This window comes from Leuresthes tenuis, unplaced genomic scaffold (genome assembly GCF_036924035.1).
Source record: "Leuresthes tenuis unplaced genomic scaffold, fLeuTen1.0.hap1 SCAF_20, whole genome shotgun sequence".
Lineage (NCBI taxonomy): Eukaryota > Metazoa > Chordata > Actinopteri > Atheriniformes > Atherinopsidae > Leuresthes > Leuresthes tenuis.
This window is the reverse complement of record NW_027325374.1, coordinates 10,029,804-10,053,171: the sequence shown is the minus strand read 5'-3', so window position 1 is coordinate 10,053,171 and position 23,368 is coordinate 10,029,804. Positions and strand designations below refer to the sequence as shown.

Genomic DNA, 23,368 nt, shown 5'->3' with positions numbered 1-23,368 from the left:
GACATGATATGCACATTTCTTCCACTATATGCATTAAAGTCCTTGAGATCACAGCATAATAAAACAACTTCAGAGGCATGGATGTTTTTCATCTTCGCTCACCTGCCATTGAAATACAAAACGAGTTTCGGCTGAAAGGAGGGGCCATTGTGTGTAAAAAGAACACTATGCAGCAGTTTAATGCGTTTTGAGGATCCGTGCTGAACCATGAATGTAAAAGCAGTTTCTTTTCTCATTGCGATAATTTAAATTAAAATCCTGTGTGGTGATTTAGGAGCCTCTCACTGCACAAGGTACATTCAGTTCAGTTTTAAAGACATACATTTCCAAGCTCAACATTGCTGAGCAGGCCATCTAAATGAAATATTTTCACATCGTACACAGAGTAATTAAAGTGGCTAACGTAAAGAAGAGTGCTCTTCTGACAGTGCAACACATGCTCATTCCCAACTCGAAGCATAGTGACAGTTGATCTAGAGCCTTTCCTGTCAGTTTTTCATCAGTTCTTTCTGCTGTGATAACTGATGCATCGGCTACACCAATAGTTAATGGCCACAGTAAAATGTCGCTCCATGTGGATGGCTTTGGATGGCCAAAAAACACAGACTGTGTAAATAGATTGGAGGCGAGGAGGGGGATAAATATCTGACTCCCAAGCGCTGGACTTGTGTCTTAGTATTTTCTTTCCATTCTGGCTTTTGACTATTTTCACTTCTTTTTCTGTATTACTGCAGCCAACTACTTTGTCACACATTAAAAACATTTGGTTAAAGTTAGGAGAGGACTATGGTTAGGTCTTTCAAACCCAATGAAATATATTTTATTGCGCAAAGCTTTGCTGACATTTTCCATTTCCAATGCATGTAGATTTTTTTACTACTAATATGAAATATGAAAGGAAATTTGTGTAAATGGTTTGGCACCAAGGTTTTCTAAACTACTGTTTACATCAAAACTCAGCATCCTTTATCTAATCCAAACAAGTTAAGATATTCAAGACAAAACCTTGGCAGGGGAGCTTCCTGATCAAGCGTCACTATGTGATGAGCTGGGCTTGAGAATTTGCAGCAGAAAGCTGCAGAAACATTTGCTACGAGACAGAACGTGGTTTCCTCCCACACGTCATTTGAAGTTCAATGAAAGAGGCTGATTGTTGCAGACTCTCAAGACAACACAAAAGATTTCTTAATTTGGATAACAAACCAATCACTGATTTAGTGCCTCCAAGTATTTACAGAAAATTGTTTCTTTTGAATGTCCCTTCATATTCTTATTGCCGTGCAGCACACCTATGTGAAAATGCTTCTTATAGCTCCTGGTACTGTTGAGCTTTTGACTCTTTGATCCACAAGTGTGAGACTTGAAATCACATTTGACATTTGCAGCTGCAGGTGACGTGTTCCAGCAGGTGACAGCAAACAGTAAGGTTGAGTTCCAGAGTGAAAGCACCAGACCTTTAAGCAGCTCCCATTTCATTTGACTTGAGAGGAACTGTGTGCCGGGAGCTCTGTTTGGATGGTTGAGATTTTCTCTCCTATTATTTCCAGGGAGCTCTCAGCATGCGATGAGCATGGAGCACCTGTCTCTGCTGAGCGTTGCTCGGAGCCATTACCTTCATCTGGTTTAATGAAGGCTTCTCTGCTTTGGGGCTTGATGAACTGCACGCTCAATCTTGGTGCCACAATGGCAGCACCCTGCTGGTTAGGCTTTCGGATACAGTGGGAGAGGGTAGAGACGCAGCTCTTCTTGAAGTTCTCATTCATGAAGGCATACACGATTGGATTGTTGAAGCTGTTAAAGAACCCGATGGCCTGAACAATGGCGATGATCATGTTGAGAGTTACTCCATCATATTTCTTCTCCAGATCGTCTGCATACACAGAGAAACTGCACTTAAAAAGAAATAGGGATCATTTTAATGATCTATCTTTAAATGAATCAAGTATTACTTACAGTATTCGAACAGCATGTGGACTGTGTGGAATGGTGCCCAGCAAATGGTAAATAGCAGGACAATAGTGACCATCATTTTAACAGCTCTTTTCTTTTTCCTGTTGAAGGTGGAAAAAAAAAAAGAGAAAAATCTCACGTGAATAGAGAATTAGGTGACAAATGTAACACATCTCTTTCTGTGGTTTTATCTGTAAAGAAACATGTGTGACATAAAAATTGACTGATGAAACTCTTTTTCCATCAAGGTGAGATGTGAGTGAGCCAGAAAGCTGCAAAAGTGAATCAGGACCCTGGCAGTCACACCCTTGAATGTACTCCAGGTTGCCCTTGTTTTGCAGTCCTTGTATAACACAGCAAACCAAGAATAACAAGTGTCTCTTCTGATATGACAGTCCATTTTCAGTTGTTGAGTTTGATCAGTAAATGAAGAAATTTGAATCTAATTCTTTTAATTTTCTAGTCTTTTTCCCTTTATCCCATATCAAACATGTACACAGGAAAACAACTTTTCTATGGAGTTCTCGTACATGTTTGAAGGTCAGTGGACACCATTCTATAATATGAGAAAAGGTTGTTACTCCATCTTCTGAGAACACATCTTCTCCTAATCACCTATAAAACACAAACACACTAAACCTACACTCACTTCCACCTTTGCATCAGTTCTACTTGTTCTCTATCATTTAAATCAATTGACAACGATTTAGCACTTCGCTTATAGACTAGGTTTCCGTACTACATGTAGGCCTAAATATTATTTTCTCATTTGTACGTCAGTTTGTCTAAAAGCATCTTCTAAGTGATTGAATGTAAGATGTAAATATCATGTTTTGATCATTTGGGAAGCGAAGTTACAAATACTTGTCGTTTGTCAGAGAAATCTGCACCCATCCTTGCTTATTGTAAGATTTCAGTTGCTCAACTGTCTTGTTGCCGTCGCCATGCCATTCTCCTCTTCATGATGCATGTTCAATTTGTAGACAACTGTGGAGTTCAGGAAGAACAGTCAAACACACACACACTGTGTCTATGAAGCCATGCTGTTGTAAATCATGCAGAATATGCCTTGGGATTGTCCTGCTGAAAAAAAATGCAAACCTACTTGTTAATGTTAATGTTACCTTAACTGTAGTATGTGTCTCTCTAACATTTTGTCTGTCTGTATCAGTGGTCGCTTGTGCACCCCATAACCATTGCAGAGTCTTACTTTTTAACAATCTGGATGATCTGTCATCTTTGCAGGCTGAACCAGATGTTAGTTCTATCTCCAAAGCAACTGAAACATGGACTCATCTGACCACAGAACATATGTGCACTTTCTGTCTTGTCCATCTGAGATCATCTTGTGCCCAGATGCCTGTTATGATGATTAAAAATTGGGGGTAGTCACCCCTGCTGTCGTACTCACCTTGAGATCTTACCAATCTCTCTGTGGTTCATGGTGTTGAGGACAGAAGCATCACCCACCCTCTTGCGGATCCACAACTCAATGCCAATGCGTGTGTACAGGAACAACATGGCTGCCAAAGGGAGCAGGAAAAGAGCCACCATGATGAAGGTGGTGTACGCCTGCCTATAGGTGAGAGAACTCCAACTCTCCTGACAGCACACATGGTAGTGATCATACAAGAAGTCATACTTCACCTGGAGAAAGGGAGGAATAAAAGCGTTTAGTTCTGCAAGACTCAACACAGATCAAGTGGTTCTGACTGAAAGCTGGTATTTATTTCTTTAATTCTTTAATGTGATTTCTTGACAAACATGATGTATAATGGCCTTGTGATGAACTTTATCCAGCCAGATTCAGAGTAGTAGATGTCGGCCACATTTGGGGTAACCAGTGCTAAACAAGATGTGAAATAAGTTGTGGGTTCAAGGCAGACCTTCTATGGCAGCACATCACCAATGTTCGAACTAAGATTCCATATTTGACAAGAATATCATTTACAGCCATCAGTGAAACCACCCAGGACTTAAAAGTGAGTTGAATGCGGGATTAACGCATTTCAAATTTCCCCAAGCACCTACTGCTAATAAAGCCTGGTTATGAAGTGTTTGTCACCATTTCTGTTCATAACTTTTTACAGGCAGTATTTTTAGTTGCAGCCAAGGGACCCATCTTTGATCTTTGCAGATGGCAGTGATTCGATTGGCTTGATTGAGCTGTAAGATAGGGAGAGGTGCAGGTCAAGTGTGAATCTATTGTGAGGAGAATTCAACTCCAAAGCATGTTTTGTGTAGAGATAATTGAGATAGCGGCTACAAAATGGTAGAAATGTGCTTTTTATGAACGAACGGCAGCAACCGCCAGCATTTCATGACATATCTGTATAGTATAGTACAGGATGGTGGATCCGGTCTAGCATGAACGAAGATGTAAGAATGCCATGTTGGACTCAAGTTAATACAAAAGCTGAAAAGTAGGTATGCCAAACTCTTGCTGAAGCTAGTTTGTGGGAGTGTGATTTGGTCAAAAACTGTTCTCAGTCTTGTTATTTGCTTTTCTTTTAGTTAAAAAAACATTATCTTTAGCTCTAATGATGCTTTTTAGCTCTCGTATTATTAACACTTAGTATTTTATGCTGAACACTTACAGAGATGTTGTCACACCTAAAACCTGATTGCAATTTGCTTGAACTAGAAAGGTGTAGCTTGAAAACTACAAGATGAATTGTCTTGTTAATGAGATCTCATTACTCTCTTGGGAAACAAACTGCCTCTCAAGGTATGTATAAGCCCTTATATACAAAAAATGTGTCAGGTTCGATTAAAATGTGAGCCGCAATCATTAATCATCTTCCTAAAACTTTAAGGCTATATCACTTTGACTTATCGAGGGGCTGAAAGCTTGTAACACTGATGCCAAACTTTTTTTTAAACCACATCAGTTAGGAGCAGTGGGACAAAGACCTGGAATGTATAATAATATTGCTATCTTGAGAACAATAAATTACATTTATACAATTCAATCTGCCATAATCAATGTAGTGCTCTTTTGAAACCCATAAAATTTCTGACAGTTTACCAGCAAACAGAAACTACAGAAAGTCATTTGTAACAGGTTGCTCTAATGGGCACTTACCTCTAGCTGTTGCACAAATAGCATTGGTGAACCCACTATTACAGAGGCAATCCATACAAGCCCTGCAGGGTGCAAACAAACATGTAACAAAAACAGGCAGCAGTCTCCTGCTTCAAGTACATCCAAAATATAAGGTATGCAGGTTAAAAAAAATACAGTAAAATGCACTGACCAGTGCATTGCAAAAGATTGCAAAGAAGTAGAATTAAAATAGCCGACATATACAACAAAGCCAACTTTCACAAAACATAAATGCTTTTTTACTTTCCACACAGAGATACTGTCTCTAATTCATATTCCTCAAAACACAATAATGAACCACTCTGGGAGATATACGATACCTAACATCTTGTACGCTCTTTTGGGTGAGTACTGCCGCCTCATTTTCAGCGGGAAGACAATGCCTTGGTATCTCTCAATGGCAATGCAGGTCATCGTGAGGATGCCTGTCACTATGGCTGTAGTCTGCACAAAGGGAACAGTTTTGCAAACCAGAACCCCTACAGGAAAAGCAAAGGGATGAGACAATAAGGTCCTGAGAAATAGCAGAAAATTAAAATTTGCATTCAAGTGGACTTGACTCTTATTATTAGATCAGCAATGAGCAAAGAGGACGTGCTCTTCATCATCTTCCTGTGGGGAAATGAACTGAAGTGACCAAGCAAGCATATCTGATTACACAGCACAGTAATCACACGTATTTCACAGATAATGAAGCACAGGAGAGAAACATTCATGAAACTCTACCCTGATGTACCTTGAACTGAATGACAGATCTTTTAAACTGCCTGTGATGTTGCTGTGATACACTCTGCGGCAGCTCTGTTGGTCACAGTGTTTGAGAACTGTAGTATTACTGGAACAGCAACACAATTACTTTTCCAAGCCAGTGCTGAGTCAAAGAGGTGGTGACTGAGCTCTTTGTGTTGTAGAGGAGACGTTGCACAAGTCATGGATGCAATCAGGTTGCGCAGCTTCATGCTAAAGAAAATTGACATATATCATACTGTGGACTGTGGACATTTGCATGTGCTTTATATTGAGAAAAAAACTGCAAAAAAGATGGAAAATCTCATTTGCATGTTTGCCAACTTCAAATTGCTTCCCCACACACTCTCATTAAAGAACTGTTTCAATTTTGCAATTACAACATGTTTGTTCATATAATATCAACTCCAACACACAAACACATTCATTTTAACCATAAATGGACCTTTAGCCAATGTATTTAGAAGTTTTTCTACAGATCTAAATAGATCCTATAAAAAAAAAAATGGGTATATGCATTTGTGCATTTGCTGGGACTGCGTCTTCGGAATCAAAGCTTGGCCACCTGAGAGGTTGCATGAAGGGACTTTTTGGACTTATAATCTTAGAACATCTCCATCATAACTCATGGAGATCTTGTCTGCACTTCAGGAATGCTTTCATCTGGTAGTAAGTCAGTCCCAGGCCTTGTTTTTGTTGGTTTGTGTTTCATTTCTTTGTTGTTGTTCTTGATTAAGATTTTTTAAGGCAAATAATAAAAGAGAAAGCTTAAAAATAAAAAATTACATCACTGGCATTTTTTTTTAACACTAACCAGTTAATCATACACTTTTTCAACCCCTGGATGCACCTAATCACCTAAATGGTCTGCAGGGCAACTGTTCAAGAACAACCTCTCCTACACTGTGAACCAACAGCACCTCAACCTAAAACTTCAAAGACACGAATCCTCTTTGAACTTGTCCAGGAATATCAAAAAGAGTTTTTTTGTATGTAAGCCATAACTCCATAAGTGCTCATTATTGTGTCAACTCTCATTTGACACGAGCAGCACAGCTCTTCCTCATTATTATGACTTCTTTTTTGGATCAGCATTGCAAATGCCAGGACAGTGATCTTCATAGCTCATAATATTCTAGTGTCAAAGAATAGTCTTGTGCTTGTCATCTCAGTTTAATGATCTTATTATTCTACTTTAAATAAATCTACATCAAGAGGTTTTTTTTCTTTTTTTTTTTCTCGAGTCAGCCTTGGGGAGACACAGGGGCTTATCTGGCATTTCGGTGTATTTGCTCCTGCTGTGGCTTTCGGGTTTCCATTCAGAGCATCATCCCCAGAAAGAATCAATGTTTTCTTTGCTTGCTCGCGGCATAATTTGACACGTTTGCTCTTGGTTATGTGTATTTTGAGTGATAACCTGAGTTCCCACTGATATTTCAGCAGCCAGGATTTCATTATTGCGCTTCTACTTCAGTTGAGATTACGTGGTCGTTATATTGTGCTACAATAATTAATCGATTAATAATTAATTAATAATTAACACACACAATGTAAGCTCTTAATTAGCCAAACTTTTTTTTCCTTTTTCTTTTTTTTACTTCAAATCCTCACTCAGTTGAACTCATTATGCATTTTTTTATTAATACGTTTGACTGTGAAGGCTTACGACCTAATTCAGTATATCTCTATGTAGACTATGTATTTTTATTGGCGATCTCACTCCAATTTTCCACCATGAGCACAGTTTAATGAAGTTTCCTATTGGAAGTGAGATACTAAATGACAACATTTTATTCTGCCTGTTGAGTTCCCATAAGGCAACATTTTTATCGAAAAAAAAAAAAGTAGCTTACTACAAGTTGAAACTCACCACCGAACCATTCAGAAGAGATATTCTGCAGCAGAGTGAAAGGTATGCAGAAGAAAGTGATGAGCAAGTCGCTGACCGCGAGGGAGCAGATGAAAATATCAGTCGCCGTCTGTATCGCCCGTTTCTTCACAACTATGTAGATGACCAAACTATTCCCAGCCAGTGCCAGGACGAAAATCACCACGTACATGATCACGAAGGTGGTCTTGGCGCTGTACGGTAACTCGGGGATGTAGACGAGCGGCTGGATGTTGTAGGTGTTGATAAACTCCTGACGGCTCAGGTTGTAGTATTGGAGCATTTCCTGTAGCCCTTCAGGAGTTATTTTGGAGGAGCCCTGTCCCGAGTCTGCCGAAGCTGCTGCCATCCTGATACGGACTGTCTTCAGTTCCAAAAAAGGAACTTTGGTTGGGAACAGAAAGACGAAATCAGTGAGGCTTTCACAGCCGAAACTGTCCTTCACCTACAGGTGCATCTGGATGTTGCTGCCTCTTTAACCCAACAAAAACAGCTGCTGTCTGCTGCTGCTGCTGCTGCAGCTGGTGGACTCTCTCTCTTTGCGAGCGCGTGTGAAAAAAGAACGTCGCGTGTATTTTCTGAATGTCCAAGGTGTGTGTGTGCGAATAGCTACATATTTCAGTCACATAACTGTGAAAGGGGCATGTGTGGATTAAAACGCACAACCATACCCGTGTACATGAGAAGTTAAGCCCTTAATGATCTGTATCCATGCCAACTTTTATATGAACAATAGCTTTCATCCAGGAGTAGAATTCCTTGAAGCTGAAAAGTTACTGTTGAGATTTAATATTTAAAATGCAACTCTATCCTCAATGAGTGAATTGTTATAATGTCTGAACCTTTTACAGACAAGTCTAAACAAAATATTTTCAGTGTCACTGGCAAACTTGATTTTGAATTGACCTACTGCTACATATTATTAGTTATCCTTCTCCAGGTCTAGGTGATGGACAGCCCAGCCCAGAACAGTCCAGTTATGAGACAGTTTTTCTGTCGTTATTTTGCTTTCCTAAACTATTGTCCTACATCTTTACACGAGAAAGGAACTTTGTTCAGTGAGGTGTTAAATACACACCTAACCATCCATTTTATTGCAGAAAGCTTCTTTGACATTTTCCGTGCTGCCATGGCAAAATGCTTTTAGACTGTTATGTTATCAACTCTTCAAATCCTGCACGTCCAAAAGTGAAACTCCTCCGTGTTCAAAACTGATATATTTGGGCTCCTGACCAAACGTTAGCATGTTAGGAGAGAAAAGGTTGAATTTGTCCCACAATGAAAACTGTATCTGGCAAAATTTTATATATAACAAGTGACAGATGAGTTACCAAATGGACATGCTAAGTAACCTTGTTTTCTCGCTCAGAGGACCCCCCACTTTACATTTATTTTGGTTATTTTGGCTGCTGAGCATATAAATGAAAAATAAAGCATTGTTTTTGTGAACGGTAAATTTTTTAGCCTACATTTGCAAGACTCAAAAATTATTCAAACATTTCAAAGGTAATCAACTGAAAGCCCTCATTTTCAATGACAGCTATCAAGTTTTCCACACATCCCCACTGGGACCATGAACCTCTGCTCGTCTGCATTGATCTCCAGGTCTTTGAGTCTGCAGGCCTTCCTGCCTCTTTCCTTCAGCTCCTCTCACCGATCCTACATAGGATACAGGTTTTGATTCTGTAACTTCAAAATGTTGATATGATTCCTATTTTTTCTGTTGTTGTTTGTGTTGTTTTCTAATCATTGTCTTGACGGAAGGTCCAATGCTGTTCAGAGCTATATTTTCTTCCAGAAAGCATGATGTTTACTTCCTCCTTTTCAGGGATTGTCTGGTATTAAAAGATATGGTGATCTTTTAATATTATCTTAAAGACCATCTTAAAGAATGTATGCAATTCTATGTATGAATGTATGCATTCAAGACCAACACTCCAGCAGACCCTCCACATGGCATGTTTTCATGGACAAAGATGAAGAAGAACCCAATTCTCCAAGACAGGTACACAAATCCTAAGCTTTAATTCTGCAGTTGGACGAGACAAAAACTGAGTCGCTTGGATGCAAGGAGAGTGCTTTTGTTTGGTTAAAGAATGAGGGCCCAGTGGGTGAAGAAACATAAAGGAGAAATGCACGGAGACACAGGGAATCTGCAGCAACAAAATAATAAGATTCTCAAAGCAGATGTGTTTGTAAGTTTTTAGAGAAGACTAACATTCCTCATGCAGTAACATTCATATGCTATCATACCAATTAGTCATTCTTGCACATAATCCTAAGTGCTATGATATGTGTGATAAACCTTTGAAATATGTGATCATTACAGAAACAGTGGAATAATAATTATGTACCAGCTTTGCGATACAGCATCATTTTATAACACAAAATCCAAAGTTCTGCTTTTAGAGAAAATCCCAAAAGGAATGTATGAATCTTTTAGTTGTACAGCACAGGAAGATGCTGGTAATTTGTCTGATGTAAAAGGCTGTAACATGATTCATGATCTGCAATGGGCTTAAGTCCAAATACATCAAATTGAAACTTTATCATTGAGGTCCACTTCTCTCTGGGATGTGAAAATGTTTTTTAAATTTTTTTTATTCAACTACTTCATTTACCTGCACAAAATCCCTCACATTCTGACAGACTAAACATTTTAATCAAAGAAAAGGGCACACTCCACGCGGGCTTCAATACACATGACCAAAGAACACTCATGGATTTTGTCATCCTTCTGAATTCTGAAAAGCATGTGCTGCATCACTATTCCTGACTTGTTGCTCACTGCAGCTGCGAATCTTCCTCTTATTCTCCTTTAATCCAATTAATCTGCACGATCGCGTCTCCTGTAAAGTCATAGCTGCATTCAGTGTCATTGCAACTCATCATCTGCGATCCTACAGTAGACACTCCTCATTTGTTTTTCCTTTAGCTGTGAAGTGCACATAACAGTTTTTCTTCAGCTGCATGAGCAGATTTTGAAACTGTGCATTGCATTATGTACATGAGTGTTGACAGATTCTTCCTAAAGTTAGAGCTAGCTAAAGTTTAAATGAACGGATGTTCTCTGATTATTATACACGTGTTAGTTGATTCAAGGGGGGGATTCTGCAACAACTGTCATCTCTGACACAAACAAAAGGAAAGGAAATCTTCAAGCACACACAGCTATACATCACTTCTTATTAAGTATATGTACTGTGTGCATATATCCAGTGTTCTCTACAATCACACACACAGCGGTAAGGCAATGTGGGGCTTGATATCTTACCCAAGGGCACTTTAAGAGCAGGAAGCTTGGAATTTAACTGTCAGCGTTCTGGTTGGAGGATAACCACAGTACCTGCTGATCCACATGTGCACACTGATCTAAAATATTTTCTAAAGGGTTTCCTTCACTTTTACTCTGAAAATTATAGCAGCATCCCAATAATACCCGTTTTGTATATTTTAAAAAGTTTTGATACATAAACTTATTTCCACCAAGCTTTCTGCATCATTCTGAATATTGAAATGATAAAACTTTAAAAAGCAAATAGGGATTTCAATTGAGATTACCTCACCTTAATTGTGCAAATAAAAACATTAAATTTGACCAATATAAAAGCATTGTTACTCTCATTACGTTAGGTAACCATTGCATTGCGATTTTCAAAGACAACTGCAGCAAACGAGGAAACAGTCAAGCAAAGTCATGTTAACTTTGCATAAGAATTAATGCAAATACACCAACCAAAAGCCCTAACACAAGAAAATGTGTAAATTTGTAAATCATGTGCATCTATTTCTTATTTTCCCCAGAGCTGACTGTAGTTTGGAGAGTTTTGTTCTGTATTAGTTCAAAGTGAGAAGCATTCCTATTATTTAGTCGTTCCCTTACACAAAGGAGCAGAATATTGGAAACCACTTTATATAATGTTCTCCACCCACTCTACCATGTCAGTAATACACATAAATCAGAGCTGCATTTCTGCAATAGCAAACAAAACCTGAACACCGCCCGCTTCATAAAAGGCATATTCATGGCAGACCTGATGCATTGAATGATATTAAATTGACCAAGTGACTGTTGAGAGCATTAACCATGAATTTCTCTGTCCTGTGACATACGATTCATTTTACAACAGCTTTATGTTGTTATGGAACATGGCATTTATCAAAATTACTAGCAAGAACTGCTAAGGTAACTGTGACTGTTATAAAACATCCATACATTCAGCAGTAAAACTTTTCACAATGTTGTTAAAACACACAATTGCTAATGTCTGTTTCCTCAGAAACTAGGTTTGCTTGTCTTATATATTAGCTTTTACAGCTCTGTTCAGAGTTATGTGGAGGAGAAGCTCGCGCAGCTTGATGTTAAGAAATCAGGTAAAAGAAAACCAATGATATGTTGCAAGGTCACATCTTCATAAAAAGAATGCAATGTGTCAAATTTTAATTTCATGTTTTACAGTACTTAGGCAGTATGTATGAGACACGGTGCCAGGAGATTTTGGATTAAAAATACTAAACAAAACAAAGAAAGAAAAAAAAAATCATGCGTCATTTTGCAATTTTTTCCCATTTCTGGGATAAAGACAACATTTCACTGTAAAAAATATTTGTGCTAATTACAGTATAGACACTGAACAAAGCCTGAGAATGTTTTGAGAATTTCGGATCCTTCTTCTGTGCCTCACCTTGGTTTGAGCTATCATTTGTATACCTACCCATTAGAATATCTACGAAATTGGATTTTTAAATTTTTTTTCTTATCATTGCTCGGCAAGATGACATAAAGGTGACATTTACTGCAAGACATACCATATACGGACTTTCAAATATATCAAATTCAATTTCAAGGGGATTTAAACAATTTCATTGCAGTACTTCAACTTGTAAGAAGCATTTCTACAGTGATATATATTTCTGAAGGAAAGCCCCAGAACACCCCTTCCACCACAGACAAATTGACTTGAAATAATGAGACTAACCTGAGTTACTGGTACTTCAGTCGAATGATTTCAATGCCTGCAGACAGATCCTTTTGGACGGCACTTTTTCCTCACAGCTCAGAGAATGCAAGAAAGCAACTTGCAAGGAGTTTGTGATTCATAGTGATGCTGAAAGCAAGGATATTGTAGAAAACTGGCACTCAGCCTTGTAATTTAATACGTGTGAATGCAATAATCTGGTATGAATCAAAAGGCTTACAATGGTCAGCAATGTTCAAACACTGTACTTGTCATTTCTATCTTAGCAAGTAAGTAAAATTTATTCATATAGCACCTTTCAAGAATAAAAGTTTGAGTGTTTCACAACGAAAAAAGAAATAAAATTATAGCAGATCATTACAATAAAAACAGAATAGAAACACCAAGTTAACTGAAAGCTTGTCAGTATAAAAATAAAAAAATTTAAAAAATTCAGCTTCTTTTTCTACTTCTGTGCAGCATAGACAAAAGAGAATTCCACCACCTTGGGGCCACTGCCTGAAAAGCCCGATCCCCACAAGTTTTGAATCGAGTGCGTGGTGCCAGCAGCAACCTCTGACCTGATGACCTAAGAGCCCCTGAAGAAGAATTAAGTTTCAGCATGTCAGATATATACTGGGGAGCTTGAACACGTAAAACTAAAATTTCACATTGAATTCTGAAATTTACTGGCAACCAATGAAGAGAAGCCAAAACTGGAGGGATGTGTGACTTTCTGTCTATATCTTGCTGATATGCCACCTAAGTTCTTGAGTCACGTGATTAGGAGCAATCACTTAATCACTTTAACTAGGCAATTTATAAAACTCTGAGGCTTTGGAAGAACACTATAACTGAATGTCATCAGGATAGAGATGATAAGAAGATTATTGTAACAACTAATAATTTAGCCAAGGATATGTAAAGCAAAAAGAGAATCAGACCAAAAACAGGAATATCAGGAGAGACTATATTATTAATTGTATCAAATAAGACTTTAGGATTTTTCTTTTTTGAAGCTAGGAGACTTGCAAAATATTACTGACATTTTTCAACGTGTCATTAAGGAAGGAATTGACACTATAAGATGTAACCTGTGGACTTCAAGCTTGGAGGCCTTCCATAAACATTCCAACTTTCAATAATATCTCCAAAATGAAATTTGAACAATTTGACCAAAAAAATTGAACATTGGACAATATATCTGTCAATTATCATTACATAGAAAGGAGGAAAAAGGATTTAGAATATGCAAGCCATGCTTCAAAACCTTGAACTCAAGGTGAATTGACCAATAAGAAAAATCAATTTAGTTGTAAAGGATAAATATGTTTATGTAATTTTGATTTTGACCATTGGGTGTCACCATAAAGTTTACTGTCAGTTTGAGCGAACAGACCCAAGACAATTGTACCTAACCCCAACTGGAACCCTGAAATTAGAAAAAAAAAATCAAACACGCATATCTTTTAATTTCTTACCAGTAACACAGAAAAAGGCTACACATGCGACACATTATCAAAGGGTAAGTTTTAATGCAAACCAGTGTTTTTCTAATCTTAACCGCCTTGTTTTAAATACCTAACCTTGACCAAGTATTTTTTTTAATATGTAATCTTTAACCATCTACTTTCTAATACCTACACATAACCAAATTATTTGTAATGTGTAAAACAGCAAAGAGACAAAAATGGAAACAACAAGGGAACAGTGAATATATGCGAAAACTGTTAAAAGTAAAGTTACTTGAAGGTAGTGATGGTGGACAAGATGAGACTTGATCTTGACTCTCTCACTTGGCTCTTGGGGGTTTAATGCCACTCACCCTCCAATCTCTGTGGACACAAATCAATAGATTAAACCAACACAAGTTTTTCACACTTTTGCCATGAGACTGGGTTGCTTATAATTGAAATTTAGATTAAATCCTGAACTTCTGGTAGATGGTAAATGGTAAATATATTCCTCCATTATCCCTTTGTGAAATATTGAATATAAATATTTTATAAAAGTGTAGGCTGCATAGTTAAAAAACAACTTCTAACCAACCAACTGCGCTGGTCTTTCAGCTGTTGTCCCTGCATAACAACACTGATCTAAATGCACATTTTTCAACTCTTTCATTTACAATGGACAACTATGATGGGTAAAAAATGCTTAAAGTCACAGCAGCTGCCATGGCTCTGTGGGTACAGTGGTCATCTTAACACATGTTGAAAAGTCCATGGGTAAAACACTGAACTTCACATATGTAAATCTATACGTAGAAGCACTTTTTTGTGTGAATGAGATGGATCACTTTAAAGAACTTTGTGAAACTTAAGAAAGGTTAAAAGGGTCTATATAAGCCTATGGCTTGTGTGACTAGGAGCATGCTGCAATGTGATGTCCTTCCTACTGGATCGGCTCTTGGACCTCATTATAAAGGGTACCACACTGTGCACTGCCTGAGTAATTTAAACTTTCGAGGTCCAAACTTTAAGTTTGTGGTAAAATAGGATAAAATTTCAGGATCATCAATTTAGTTTAACGTCCAAAATCAAAAGACAATTTAGACTAAGGGGATCAATGATTGCAGACAAACAAAAAACAAGAGACACAGGAGGGACAGAGAGCCACACATTTCCTGCTGCTACAACTGTGGAGGCTGACAGAGAACTGTATGCTGGGAAATGAGCTTTAATGAACTGAGGTAAGTAAAGAGCAGAAGCCCTTCTTCATTCAACCCAACAATTAACTGAATGGAAAGACAGCTCACCTGTACTGAATAGAAAGAAAGAGAGTGGGTACCACCTTTATGTGCTGCCACACACAATAGACAAAGAAAGGACTGTTTTTCATTGTGTGAGTGAAAAACACACTTCTTTGAAAGCCAGACCCAGGGGGGGGGGGGGGGGGGGGGTGCATTCATTTTCAAATGGCAATAAGTCTGAAGTCAAAGCTAATCAAAAGACTTTGAAATGAGCTGAAATGTAGCATTTAAACAGACAGTCTTCTTCTTTGAGTATACCATTTATGTGAAACTGCTTCTGCTATACCTTATTTTTTGATAAACAGTTTTTAAACAGCTACAGGTCGAATATGGCTTAAAGCCAAAGATCATCAAAGAAGTAATTCGTGTCTTGTTAGTGGTGGTTTACAGAGCTAAGAAATGCGATGTCAGATGATGTGAAAGCACAAGGCATTGTACGACCTGTACGACATGGAAATAACGGTGGAAATAATGGTGGTGATGAAGTAGGATGTTGCTTTTTGTTCATATTTCAATTCATTTTCAGTTAAATCAAGATGGTGACTCAATGAATGCTTAATGTGACCAGTTTCACGTCTGGTGTGAAAATCTCAAAAAAGTCTCAAACAATGAAAGATTTTCCTACTTTGAAACTTAAAGAAAACTGTGAAAACTAGGTTTTTGAGTAGCATTGCACGGTATAGATCACCGACTTTGCTAACATTCCTAAAAGATGTTGTTGTGTTTAAGACATTTTCTTACCATTTATATACGATAACATTATTGTCATTGTGCATTTATGCTGACTGCACATATATGGTATAGGGATGGTGGCTGGACACTTCTGTTGGTGATTTGAAGGCAGACTTCAAGCAATGTGTTATGAATAAAAAAAATTAAATGGAAAAACATTCTTCCATTTTGTATACACACTTAATCCAATTCAGGGTCATCAGGGGGCTGGATCCTATCCCAGCTGCTAACAGGATAACCTGTAATCTCCACACAGAAAGGCCCTAGCCCCAGGTGGAATTTGAACCATTAAAATGAATGAATTAAGAAAATGGATGAATGTATTCTCTGCTTAAAGGACCACTGATGATACTGTTGAGAGAGTGTCACACAACAGGAGAAGATTCCAAAATTAGGATGACAACACAGCCCTGTGATTAAAAACCTCTTTGTGACTTTTCTTTTCAGAAGAACCCAGATTGCAGATAGAACCCGATGATGTGTTTATGACACACATAAAAAAGGAGTGATAAAGACAAATGGGAATAAAAAATAAAATAGTTAAAATACATATAAATAGAATCACTCATAAATAAAAATATCTGCTAATGTGTAACAAAAAACCTCCACACACCTCCTTGATAAAACTATCCAGAGTTTATGTGCTAGTTAAAGTGAATTTCAAGTATTCAAAATATGTTACAAGAGAATTCAAATAATTACATCACAGACAAAGATATCAGCAAAACTCATAAGTGAGAAAATTCTACCAAGGTCGAAATTATTCATCTGAGACCAAGAAGACACAACAGTCCCCCTATGACAGTTTAACAACCTTCAAAGTCATGTTGAAAAAATAAAGAAATTTAAAGATAAAAAAAAAGAAAACGTACATTATTTAGTCTAGATGATCTCACACAAAGAAGATGATCAAGTGTAGCAGACATTTAGTTTTTATACAATAACATTAAAAACAGATGGGGAATGTTAGTGGTGGGAAATGTACATCTGTTCTTAACAACCACATTGTGGTTCCATGTTTACAGCTTGCCAAACTATAACCTAAATTTCATCTTGAGAAGTCGCTTCTGTTCTCAGTCCTTGTCACTGTTAACTGAGCATGTTAGCCTGAGCGCTACATACAGAATCACCTGCCACTTCTTTTCACCAGTAATAAGCTTTACTGCAATTTAATTTGACATTTTTCTGCACAATTCAATAAATTTTTTTTCTTTTTTGTAATTGTATTCACAGGAGCCCTGCTGCGAGAGTGGTAGTACTGGCCTGTCAGTCAGTCATTAAGCATTGTTGTTCCGGGCTAAAACGTTTCAACAGATGTGTGGCTGATTACTGTGAGCAATTTTTACCGAAGTCAGATTCATTCTTTTTCATTTGATGCAAAACAGAGGCTCACATTTGTGTTTTAAACAAAACTACCTTGACACTTGTAGGATGAATTTCCATTAGATCTAATATAAACGAAGTATGTTTGTCTATGTTCCACACACACACACTTCTTTGAAACAGACTTAACATTACCATAAATTGTGTGTACTTTTGTCAAATACATAAACAAGCAACAATTATCACTGTTTCAATGGACAACGCAGCCCTGTAGCAATTCAATCACAGATAACTAGTCCTAATTTTGATCCCATTCTTTGGGAAACATCTGCCAAATACAAACATCTGCAATTTGCATGTCTCAGATTCAAACTGGCAAAACTTCTTGTTCAAGCTCAAGTCATCTGCACAAAAAGGAGCAATATCCTTCTTTTCAAGAAATTCCAAATGGTTTTTTTGCATATAGCGGTCACGGCAAGGTGCCTCGCTGACACACAAAAAGGACCCAAGAGCAGACGCAGGACACTGGGAGATTTAGAGTAAGAACAGAGTTTATTTACAGGTGTGTGGTGATGGAAGCCAGAGGGAGGATCTGGGTAAATGTGGAACTCAGGAGGAGACGTTTGGTGAGGAGCCGATAAGGTCATTTGTCCAGACAAAGGTAATGATCAGTTCTTACTAGATCCAGGTGGGACTCCAGAATGGAAGGGGAGGATGGTGCTGTGTGAGTCAGCGGCAGGGCGAACAGGCAGGTAGGGGAAACAAGAATCCAGCAATGAATGCTAAGTCCTTAGCATGGGAATCTAGAGTGATGAGAATTGACAACAGAAACAGCACTAAAGAAAAAAAGAAGGCAAGGTAAGTATTACAAAATAACTTTCTATGGAACCCAGGTATCAGCCTTATTACCACTGGTGAAGTGAGACAATCTGGCAAAAGCGGGTTGCTCCTGCAGCTACTTAAGACTGTGTCTTGATGAAGACAAACGAGGAACAGGTGTGAAGGCAGGAGCATTCCAGACTCTGCCCCCAGCTCAGAACTCCAGAAACCTGCTCAGCCCCACCTAAGGCCCAAAATCACAACAATACAGCCAAGCATGACTGGGACGATATCCATGCAAATTATTATGTACAATTGTGAGCTCTTTATCAAATTGCTTGAGTCAAATTGATCAAATCATATTACAGTTGTATATTTGTTCTCTGCTTTGAAGTCTTTATTCCCAAAGACAAATCAATTGTAGAGGTCATCACATACAAAATACTTAAGTCAGCTGTCGCGATCAGGCAAGCACATTTTCCATTTTTGTAAATGTGTCATGAATTGGTAAATTGCTGTGAGATAAACTGAAACTTTACTGATCAAGATTAAATTTAAAATACGAATGAAAGAAAATTAATAGAACAAGTACCACTGGGAAAGCAGAGGAGAAAGCCAGCATGCTGCGAGGGCACTGATAAATGGGGGTACATAAGATTCACGGATGACACATTTTTTAAATGGAAAAGTACTTAACAATTGTTTAATGCAGATAAACCAAAACAAATCATTTCTATAAAAATGTGTTAGTAGTTGGCAAGCTTCAAATATACATTTTGATAAAAGATCCTTCAATAAGTATTTTAGTTGTGAGAAATGGTCACTGCCGATCAAATTGTCAGACTGTAAATCTGTACAGAGAATTTTGCAGTAGATGCTGTAATACTTTTTGCTGAGTCAAGCCGTGGCTAAGCTGTGGTTGGAGATAGTCAATAGATCCTCTTTCATTCAGATATTTACCATGACGCCTCACCGGACAAGTGTTCAGATGTGTCATGCTGCTTCTGAACTTAATCTATTCTTTAATCTATTTTCTCCAATATTACTCCCTTCTTAAAAAATATGTTTTCCTTAATACTGATTTATCTTTACAGCCCTAGTGGGGAAACAAAAAAGAGGAATAAGTAGAACAGACAGGCACAAATTCAGGTGAAAGAAGCTGGGATTAACTGCTAACCATCTGACTGGTGGACAGATGGCTTGTCGAATGGTGCAGCAGTATTGGAGGATCAGTTAAACGTGGTTTGTTGATAAATCAGTGTACAAACAATATGAGCAGAAACATCAACCATGTCCCATCACTTGGAAGTCAATTTCTTTTGATATGTGATGTACAGAAAACGTGCTGCCTTGTGCATTTTCAGTCTTTAGGAGTCCTTGTAGTGGTGCAACCCTGTAGTGTTTTTTCTTCATTTATTTATCTATTCCCCAGAAAAATACCTGGAAACATGAAGCTTCTTGAAATGGTCCCAAATTCTTCCCTTAAGTTGATCTTAAAACCCAAATTTGCACACATTTGTGAAACTATGATGATGAAGTCCACTTATTCTTTTATTCATTTTCAAAATGAATGATTTTGCTTCGAATCCATCAATCACTTGGTATTCCTGAGAGAGCTTCTTTTTCAGGACTGACTTTACCCAGCCAGCTCCTTATTAAGTTAGAACAATCTCAGGATGTGCTAAGAGCAGGAAATTCTCTGCATGTACCTTGCGTACTATTGATATTCAAGATGCATACATAGATGTCAACAACAGTTACTATGAGAAGTAAGTAGTGAGGCTATATTATATTATTATATATTATATATATTATTATATTGGATATTATTATATCCACTATATTGACATGTTGTTTACACGAAACTGAGATTTCTGAGGCATGCCTTTTGCACAATGTCCTGCTTCCTATTAATTTGTTCAAGGTTCCAAGCTGGAAAACTTCCAGATGTGAGAACCTGTCTTACATAGAGAATCTCCTGCTGTCTAGTACACAGAATCTATACACAGGTTTTCTGGCATTCATTTGAGATTTTAATGAGGAGAGATCAAATGAAAGGTTGACACAAATGTATTAGTTTACAATGATTACAAAAAGTAGGTAACAAAGAATTGGAACAAAGTTTAGGGGCTAGACACGCTGCATTAAGGTTAAAGGCCCTTTGTCTAGATGTTGGTGGTGGGCTTCTATTGAGGCTCCATCTTAGGCTGGTGAGGAGGTGGTTTGCATGGTATGCAGTCTGGAAGGAGAATGACAATAGAAGTGAGATTTAAAAAAAACTGAAAACAGCAGAAAGATTATAGGTGACGGTGACGTTATTATTATTGTGGAAGGTTTATCAGTGTGGGAAAGAAGGGTAGCAGTGGAAAAACCCAAGTGACAAAAATGGATCAGGGCTCCCTTCTTCAACTTTTGCTTTGAACCTCAAAAACTGTCCCATATATTATGGTGCATCTTGCTTCTCAACAGTAACAAGAGGAATTCTCAATCTTATAGATTGATTTAGTTTCTTTTAAGATATAAAGTACGGGGTAAGGATTACTTATGAGTTGAAAAACATTGTTTCCTCAGGGCAAACATGCAACCAGTCACACATGATCTTTATCCGTATAGCAGTTCCTCTTAGTGATGAAATGTAGCAATTTTTTGTGCTTCCAGAGAGCAGATACCTGTATATACCATATTACGGTTAAATGGATTTAAATGTCATCATAGACTGTGGCAGATCATCACTTTAGGAAATCAAAATCTAAGTTATAAAACTTGTTGGGTTAAGTCTGAAGATGGTTACTGCCAGTTTTGGTGAAAACACAGCAGCAGAAGACAAAATTCTACAAACTACCACTGAGGTACAAAAGCCTTAATCTGATTTCCATTCACTGGCCAGAGACCCTGGATAGGTAGTTTAGTAAATGAATTAATAAATATTTAGTAGAAATAGGAAAATTGGCTAACCTTTTCTAGTTCAGACAAATTCTCTGTTGCGTTTATAATGATTAAGTGCTATAAAATTTTTATTTCGTAATTTGAGAGAAACATATGGCAACAAGAAAATAAGTAAGGAAAGAAGTTATAAAGAGAATATTTCTTGTAAAGTCATGTAATGTCTGCACCACATTGTTTAGAGGTGCTCTTTCCAGTACCTCTAAACAATGTAATGCTTAGAATAGGTAAAAAATTATTAGAATTTTCTCATCTAACTCTCAGTAAAATGGTATACGCCCAAATACATTTCACAAAATCCCTTTCATAATCCTATTCAACACATACGTAATTAAGTTTTACTAACTGTTCTGACAGTTCTCACCAAGAAGCAGCTTCTCACAACAGTTGCACATCCAAAATGCACTAAGGCGAATCAGGAATATAACAATAATACAACTGAATAGTTTTACATCTCAAGAATAATAATTTGTTAATCTTTATCTGGTGATCTAAAAGAAAAGAAAAATACAATAACATTTGACCAGATATCACTACCTTCTTTCACAACAAGTGTTCTTCTTTGTTGCATGAATTGTTTTATGTTAGTCTGAGAGCCATTCAAATACAAAGAGGTATACCATTCTTCATCTCCTTACTTATATCCAGAGATTAATCTTTTCTCCTGCTCGAGTGATCATCAGTCTCGCACTGACATGACCAGACATACAGCATTCATCTCATCTCATTTTGCCATAGGGATGAAGAATGTGGTGGGAGGTTGGGGGAGAAGTGACACCCCATGGGTTCTAAATATTTTTGACTGGGAGGGATTGATGAAATGCCACATTGTTCTGTACAAATATCACATGGTAGAGTCTGCTTTAGGTTTGCCTTTTACCTCATCTTCACTGATCACAAATCTTCAACGCATCTGTGTTTTTTAACAAAGCAACACGCTGATTAACAATGACGTTCAGAATGACGTGGAGTTTTAAGAAACAACGCAAACGAGTCTGTGAAAATATCATTCAGTATGAAGCGGCAACAAAGTCCACGTGTGAAGTTGGTGGATGTGGTAAAACACAAGACTTTCACCCAGTTTTTATTTGTTGTCTTATATTTCATTTATTTTTTCTACTTATCCAGCTTAGCAACTTTTCAGTTTGGCAAGGTAACTTATAAAAGGGTTTAGAGACGTGATATAGTGGCATATAGAGCACATCTCATGTAACAGGGCAGGAATATAAAATGTGCTTTTTGCAGCTCTTGTTGTTGTAGACCTGACAAATCGGTGAATGGTAATCTCCTCTTGAATAAATTTGCAGCGCTTTATCCGTTTTCAATGTGTCTTATGAAAGTGAAGACCTCACTAATGGATAGAGGTATTAATGTTGTTTTATCATATTTCCCCAATTTTTGAAAAGTGAAGCTACAGAGTGATACTTCTTGATGGATCTTTGGTATTTCCACAAGCAATTGGAGCACAGCCTTGGGTTTCTTTTCTAGCTATATATGACTTATCTACCCACTCTTTTACCTTGTTGGGTGAAATAGGCTTAGAATTTAGAAGGACGATGTATTGCATCTCTGATATCCAACGTTGCAAAAGTACACACAAAAAATAAATGGTTTGTTAAAAGAAAAGGTACTGATTCAACTTACTTACTCAAGTAAAATTGAAAAAGTACAGGCTTTGATATGTACTTTTAAATACAAGTGAAAAGCAACTCTTACTCATGCTTACATGTGGCTCTGAATGATAAACATTTAAAGGAAATGTGTTTGTGAAAAAAGTCTAATAGTCTTGTTTTTATGAGAGGCAAGATACGAAAAGACAAAGACTACAGGCCAATTCCTTTTCAATCACTGGTAATTGATCTGATTAACACACATCACAAGGTGTAAAGCTGAGAGATTTACAGCTTGCTTGCTTTGCAGTTTGTTTTGCACTTTGAAGCTCAGCAGCCACAGCTGCTTTGAATTAACAGTTAAAGGAGAAATCCTGCCTAAAATTTGGATTTAGGTTACAATATAATATTGTTCAGTCAACACATTATTCGAGATGAATACAAGTATTTAACATTCTGTTATCACATATTTTCCTCCTTAACCTTCCATCCGTCTGTCTCCCATTTGCAATGACAAGTGACTGAGTTCACCAATCTGCT

The 23,368-nt window shown here is 37.5% G+C and overlaps 1 protein-coding gene across 1 annotated transcript; it reads right to left on the bottom strand.

Moving 5' to 3' along the window:
- Positions 1-1,276: 1,276 nt before the first annotated feature.
- On the bottom strand, positions 1,277-8,160 carry qrfprb (pyroglutamylated RFamide peptide receptor b). Its single transcript, XM_072373625.1, has 6 exons — positions 7,674-8,160; positions 5,377-5,535; positions 5,036-5,097; positions 3,362-3,597; positions 1,954-2,051; positions 1,277-1,870 (listed from the first exon to the last, which is right to left on the bottom strand). The coding sequence occupies exons 1-6, from the start codon at positions 8,038-8,040 to the stop codon at positions 1,473-1,475; spliced, it is 1,320 nt and encodes a 439-aa protein (XP_072229726.1). The 5' UTR covers positions 8,041-8,160; the 3' UTR covers positions 1,277-1,472.
- Positions 8,161-23,368: the final 15,208 nt, after the last annotated feature.